This window comes from Berghia stephanieae, chromosome 14 (assembly GCF_034508935.2).
Source record: "Berghia stephanieae isolate SIO BIC M18660-M18661 chromosome 14, UCSD_Bste_1.3, whole genome shotgun sequence".
In the NCBI taxonomy this organism is placed as follows: domain Eukaryota; kingdom Metazoa; phylum Mollusca; class Gastropoda; order Nudibranchia; family Aeolidiidae; genus Berghia; species Berghia stephanieae.
In genome coordinates, this window is record NC_088373.1 from 20,540,714 (window position 1) to 20,548,213 (window position 7,500).

The 7,500-nt window shown below is 34.6% G+C and overlaps 1 protein-coding gene across 2 annotated transcripts in view; it reads left to right on the forward strand.

The window, feature by feature from the left end:
• LOC144959869 (uncharacterized) overlaps positions 1-7,500 on the forward strand; it is a 79,520-nt gene that overhangs the window by 18,378 nt on the left and 53,642 nt on the right. For both annotated transcript variants that reach the window (XM_078892674.1, XM_078892675.1), the window contains exons 10-14: positions 1,625-1,922; positions 3,126-3,245; positions 3,809-3,856; positions 5,524-5,861; positions 6,939-7,234. In XM_078892674.1, coding sequence (XP_078748800.1) covers positions 1,625-1,922; positions 3,126-3,245; positions 3,809-3,856; positions 5,524-5,861; positions 6,939-7,234 — 1,100 coding nt within the window. The remainder of the gene's footprint in view (positions 1-1,624; positions 1,923-3,125; positions 3,246-3,808; positions 3,857-5,523; positions 5,862-6,938; positions 7,235-7,500) is intronic.

The following is a 7,500-nucleotide window of genomic DNA, read 5'->3' on the forward strand; positions in this document are numbered from 1 at the left end:
CAAAAAAAGAAAAACTTGAAACTATGAACGATCTCAGACCTGTTGCGCTGACTTCAATAGTCATGAAATCTTTAGAAAAACTTGTTCTTGTTAAAATTAGGAATCAATTTATGCCATTGAGTGATAGTCATCAATTTGCTTACAAACCAGGACGTGGCGTAGAGGATGCCATTTTGCTGTTTACAAACAACATCTACAGGCATCTAGATCATGCTAGGAGCTATTGCAGATTGCTTTTTGCAGATTTTTCTTCAGCGTTCAATACAATGCAACCTCAGTTGGTTGTTCAAAAATTGCCTAGTCTGATTTTAAACAAGTATATAATTGCTTGGGTGCTCGAATTTCTTACGGAGAGAGCACAATATGTTCAATTAGGACAAAACAAATCTTCCTGTATAACTACAAATACTGGTGCTCCTCAAGGTTGTGTATTGTCCCTGTATTATTCACAATATACACGAATGACTGTAGAAGTCAAAACCTGAGTGTACCTTTAATAAAGTTTGCAGATGACACCGCTCTTCAAGGCCTCATAACAAATGGCAACGAAGTGGCTTATAGGCAAGAAATTGATAGATTTGTGTCTTGGTGTGATGCCCACCACCTAGAGCTTAACATAAGCAAGACAAAGGAGCTAGTGATTGACTTTAGGAGAGTGAAGGAACCGATAGAACTGTTAAAATTAAAGGACCAATTCGTCCAGCGAGTTCCTCACTACAAATACCTTGGTGTAACGATTGATGACAGGCTCAAGTGGGATGAACACTTGAAAATAATTAGGCATAAGATGTGCAGACGTACATATTTTTTATCAAAACTCTCTCAGTTTAGAATAGATAAAACCCTCTGCACATTATTTTATAGAGCAGTAATCGAAAGTGTTTTGTCATTTTGTATAACAGCTTGGGGAGGCAATTGCTTAGCAGTGGAAAGGAACAAAATAAATTCAAATATTAAAAAATCCATTAAACGCTATATAAATGATGTTGACGATGTAGATCTTTTATACGAGAAATTTTGTATAAATAAAATAACTAAAATAATCAATGACCAGTATCATCCACTAAGACCATCAATTATTATGTCAGAAAGAAGTGGTCGCCCTTTCTCTATTTCAACGAAAACAGAGAGACACCGAAAATCTTTTCTGCCGTCCAGTATCAGGCTTTATAACAACAAGCAATAATCATTTTATATAATTATTTCTCATTTTTACTTTTTAAAATATAAATATTAATTTATTAATTTATTTGTTTTGCAATCTTTACAATTTTCAATTTATAGTGACAGTTTTAAGTATTTTACAGTGTTGATATTATTCATATTATAAAGCGCAGCTCTGGTTATAGAGCTGCTCCTCTCTTTTTTTTATATATATACATCCTATTTCCATTGTATTTTTACCTTATTGTGTAAATTATAACACGTCTGTACAAAAAATTTCCTTTTTGGGATGCAATAAAGTATTATTATTATTATTATTATTATTATTATACAATCTGGCTACAATGCAAGTCTGTTCTGATTTGCCGTGCTGCCTTGTTCTATACAAATTTCAAGCTTCAATTTTATATTTCTGTTTATTATCATAACGAATCTTTCTTTTACCTTCATGATTTTCTAGTCGTTCTATCAGAAGATGAGGACAGCGGCGATGACGTGGTCATGACGTCCAAAACGACGATAGCAGCGACTACGCAGTCTACGACAGATGAGCAAGTGGATGGAAAACAGGATGAAGTAAAGAAGGAAGCTGAGGATCTTGAGGATCCTTTTTTGGAAGATTTGGATAGGGAAAAGGCTGTAGCAATGGCGATGAAAATTCTTGATGAGGAGGAAAACGGGGATGTTGAAAAAGAACCTGTCAAGGAAAGAAATATTGACGGAAAGATGAGTCTGAAGAGGAAATTGAAAAAACAAAAGTAAGCAGACATCGTATCATTATATATTAAACCATTGACTGTCATCATTGGTAGGATTTTAAAAATTATTTTTAAAAAAAAACAACCTTTACAACATTCTGTATTATTCAAGGGAAGAGAAATGTCAAATTTATATGATGAAAATTGCTAAAAAAGTTTAAAAAAAAAAAAAATATTTTTTTTTGGGTCCTAGAAATATAACAAAAAGAAGTAACTGAATAGTCCTTTGTGCGGGATGTTTGGGATTGCTCTGTCATCAGAGTGTGGTTGTGAGTAAGTCTATGATCTGGATCTATTACTTTGCTTTTGATTTCACTCTACATTACATTTACTAGCTGTAACGATTTGGGGTGCTTCATTTTTGCCACACAGTGTTCGAATTTTTAATGGGTAACTGTGATTTAAATTAAATACTATTTTTTAAATATACACACACAAGTTCGGACTAAAGGCCAGAGGTATCTCAATTTATCAAATTAATATATAAAGTGGTGCTATTGGTTCTTGGTTGTATATTTTTACATTTTTGTGCATTTGCATATATATATATGTATACATTGTCGCCATAGATTCTCAACTTTGTGTTTATACATTTGTATGCATGCCACGTCTGAAGACGAATTTCCATTTTTTTGGATGAATAAAGTATATATTATTTTTATTTAACTAATTTGGGTCTTAAAAAGTTTTGTTGACACGAAATCGAATTTTATCTGATCACTTTGTGGAGGGGGAGGGAGTGAGCAACCATTGTGTCACCTTCATTTTATTCCTACTCGTCTTGTTATTTATTGATTAAATGTTTTTTTTAAAAATTTTTAGTAAAAATTGGTTTCTTGTTTGTTGTCTGTGATAGGACTTGTTGTAACCTTTTCTTTCCAGTCCAGCCTAGTAATTATTTTTCCTCTTCGTTCTTCTTCTTTTTCTTTTTCTTCTTCTTCTTCTTCTTCTTCTTCTTCTTCTTCTTCTTCTTCTTCTTCTTCTTCTTCTTCTTCTTCTTCTTCTTCTTCTTCTTCTTCTTCTTCTTCTTCTTCTTCTTCTTCTTCTTCTTCTTCTTTTCTTGTTATTATTATGACTATTATTATTATTATTATTATTATTATTATTATTATTATTATTATTATTATTATTATTATTATTATTATTATTATTTGATTAATTTATTTATCCTTTTATTTATTTATTAATTTATTCATTTGACAGGATCCTAAAGGAGAAGGCCAACAGACTGAAGGTGAAGGGGCCTCGAGGACTACGCAAAGTTCGCTGTGGACAGTGTGAAGGCTGCCACAGGAAAGAATGCGGGGTCTGCGTTGCTTGTTTGTAAGTGTCGGGATTACTGTGTCTGTTATTTGCTGAAACCCCCCCACAAAAACTCAGTTCGTTTGAGAAGGGCTTTGTTCCAGATTTTAGGAATGAACAAGAAATTCTTGTTACCATTTATACAGGACACTAGTCATTTGCATTGTAGTTTCCATCAGATCTAACACCCAACCCAGAGGGGGGGGGGGGGGGGGGGCAGTTTGAATAATATCCTACTACTCGAACCAGGATTGAAACCTGTTCCTTTTTGTTTGTGAGACGACCACTCTAACGGTTGAGTTTTATGATCTCCGTTTAACAGTGCTTATTTTTCAAAGAGCATTGAAAACTATTAGGAGCTCTGGGTTTTATTAAAAAAAGTACAGATCTAAAACTAGTTTAACAGTTTCAAAAAAAAAATCATTTATTTTGTTGAATGAAGAAGAATTTTAAGCTTGATACATTCACTATCTTTGAACTATTAAACAGTTTTTTTTTTTTTATGAAGCTGTTTTATATTTATTTTGTTGAAATAATAATTGCTTATTTTCCCAAAAAAAAAATTTTTTTTTTTCCGTCCTCAGAGACAAACCCAAGTTTGGGGGAACAGGCAAATTGAAGAGAGGCTGTCTGTAAGTAAAATGTATTTATTATAAAATCGCCATCTTTTTAAAGGCCTATTTACCAAATGTACCCTCTGTCTCTAAATGGTCGGGATGAACTAGATGCCAAACTAAAAAAAAAAATTCTTAAAAGTTGAAATGACCGGAAATGTAAAGTGTTTTGTTTTTGTCACTTGAGGACTTGAGGAAGCAATTACCTATTATTCTGATTATTCTTAAAACATTAAAATAACCCATTTCATATTTTTGACTTTATATTAAATTTTTCTTGTTTTAGCATCTAAAACATCCCAATATAATACCAGTATGAGGTGATGTGTCATAAATATGGAATTTCTGTGGCAAAATTCTTTAACAAGTATTTTTTGTGCTTTTTTATTTTTTATTTAAAAAAAATTTTGGTGCCTTTTTTTTTCTTTTCTTTTTTTCTTTTTTTGTTTGCTTTTTTTTTTCTTGTTTTCCTTTTTTTTTTTTTTTTTTCTTATGCAGATCTGGCAAGAGATAAACTTACTGTCCTAATTTTTATTTTGACGATTTGCGATTCTTTTGAACTCTAGATCAACAAAACTTTTTTTTGTCATTTGAAAATGATAAAATCTCTGATGACATTCTTTGTGGAAACATTCTGATGCTCTTCTCGCCAATACTTTTCAGCTTTAGAGAGAACTTTGAAAATTATTTGTATAGTGTATTATAAGAGAGAAAAACAATAAATCATGTTGACAGTTGAGATATAATTACATAATAATGATAATACATAGACCTGTAAATTCTCAGTCAATTAACTGAAATCAGTCAATTCGTCAAATTCAAATATTTTTAAAAAGGGAAGAAAGAAATGAATAAAGAAAGAATTCATGAATCGTAGTCGATTGACTGTAAAGTTAACTAGGAATGTTCCACAGCCCCACGCATAGCTCATGGGCCGTTTATATTAATGATGGATATATATTGCCAAGGCTAAGCGACGCTTTTTAGAATTGCCGTGTCTGAACACACCCCAGTGTATTTTCACACAGCCTTCGTGAAATTATTTTTTCACTTTCGAAACCTGTCGTAGCCAATTTTAACTGAGCCACCGAGCGATAAATTTCATTGTTTCGTCTAAGCCAAAATTGACCACATTTACTTGAAGGACAGGAAAAGTATGAGAAAGAAAAATTCGAAACACCGGAAGTTTGTTATGTAGACACCTTCAAATCGAAAGTTAAATGATTGCTACAAGCACATCTCGATTACCTCATGTTGTAAACAAACTGGTTGACCGTTTCTAAGTTTCTTCACTGATTGGGTACCTAATTACAAGGAACAATGGTAAGTAGCCTAATTAATTCCCTCGCAATTTAGTTTTCTGCCATTGATTTGCTCAAGTGAGCTTGCTGTTTACCTTTCATTTTGCTTCTTTGGATTTTACCGCTACGACGAATTACGAACCGAAGAGTTTCAGTTTCAGTCAATTTTTATAGAGCTCATTTACAGGTCTAATATATTATAGTTTATGCTAACAGACTTTTCCAGGTGCTTGCTTTACTTTGTGGCTGAAACTTTATACTATTCCATTTTCTTCCTTTTTACTGGCCCTGATATGACCTTATTGTGTTGCAAGTGCTGTAAAACCCTTAAAAACAAAACAAACCAAAACAAATCTCTGTCCACCTCCTCCCTCCTCTTCTCAGTAAAACAGCCTGCCACAAACCCCACTACTCGAGGAAAGCAACCCAAGCCTTCATTCGACCCAAGAGCCCTGTCGAGGTGGTGAGGAAAGATTGTCGGGATGACCAAGACGAGGATGAGAAAGAAGACGACGGCAATGACGACGACGACGATGATGATAATCATTACGACAACGACAAGAGCAAAGACTACAAACCCTCATCCAGTTTTCATTTGAATGGCCATAAAAAGCCATCAAAGAAGTCCACTCGACATGGAGGAAGTGGAGACGGGGGCACTGACAATCACAAAGTCGAGGACGTGAATGGGAGCGATGGAAAGGTCAACGATGAAGCTCAAGGTGGGTGGTATTACTATATGTGAGGCTGGCTGAGAAAACCCGGGAAGATGCGGCAAGTTTAGATGATTCGAGATATGAGCCAAAAACGAAGATAAAGTGTTTCCCATAGCAACAAATTTTATTCAGAAAAAAATTCATAACTTGGGTTCTAATAGACATAGAAAGAAAATGTAAAGTGGTAAATGATCAGAAAGATGTGGTCTACACCACTGTGTACATAACTCAATTTATGAAATTGCACATCTTTCCGGGTTTTCTCATCCAGCTACACATATTCAGTGCCTTAAATAATACATATTCTTACTCATTTTCATTCAGTGAGCTCAGTGATTTTAGTAAACGTTTGAACGCATTCCTATTCAGGTAGACTTTTTAGTAATAATAATAATTACAGATTGTCTTTATATGCGTGTAGCGCCTTAGAGCAGGTGGTGGATCAAGCACGCTGTATGAATTCTTACACAACATTACAATTTTGGCCCTCATCGGGTCATTGCATCTCCCTGGATGCAAATATGATCCAAGTGATGGAAGTTAGTGAAAGTTAAATGGAAGCATTTTTACAAAATTTTTTTTTTTTTAAAACTCTAGCGAGAGTATGAAGTTGAACAGTTTTAGATGATGTTGGGTTAGCTAATAATGGCAATGAAAAAATTACTACATTTCAAATTGTTTTTGGTTTATATATTTGTGCGACTTTGTGGTCTTGTAGTATGACACTCGCTTTTGGATCGGAAGGTCCTGGGTTCAAGCCTTACTCTGCGCATAGTTGGAAAAGACTCTTTACTCACATTCTCTCACCGTACTCTGGTGTAAAATGAGTAACTGGCTGTTAACAGCATTGTCTATGTCTGAAAAAAATGGTATTATCATCGAACAGGCATCATGACTCGTTCTTTGTTACATGTTGCTACTGGTGAGGGACCCTTTGTAAAGCGCTTTGAGCGCGTTTAGTGGATATTGCACAATATAAAAGCTCAATTTTTTCTTTTAAAAAATATATATTTATGATTAAGCCATCTTGCTCTAACCTGTCTTCATTGTATCCATGCATTTTAATTTTCTTCTTGGTTTTAGATCCCAATGATAGTGTCCATGAAAATAACGTAACGACTGATACAACGCCCAACACAGTAAGGAGAAATGGCCTGGATATGGACGGGAGTGCTCGGATGTCACAGGGCAAAGGCCATCACAAGGGGTCATCTAACCATAAAGATGGCGGCGGTGGTGGTCGGAAGAAGTATCCGTCTAAGATGGTCGAGGCAACTGTAAATATGGCTCTGGCAGACGTGAGAGTGCCACCGAATTTGGGCAAGATATTGTCGCATGACTTGCTGGGAGAGAAAGGGGAAAGCTGGAAAAAGGACAAGGTAAGCAAGCAAATGACGGCCAATTCTGTCAGAAATTTCCCCTTTTTATAATGTTAGCACATCAGACCGGTAATCAGAAGGTCGGAGATTCGATCCCCAGTTGAGGTCCACTCAATTTTTTGGGATGGTTTTTTTTCTTGTATTATTTTTCTTGCTTTGTCTGGCACCTTTCATACACACTTGTTCAGATCTTTATTTGAACACTCTGATTTGACACCTTTGAAATAGGCACAACAGACATTCAATGTATAAGATATGAGGATTTT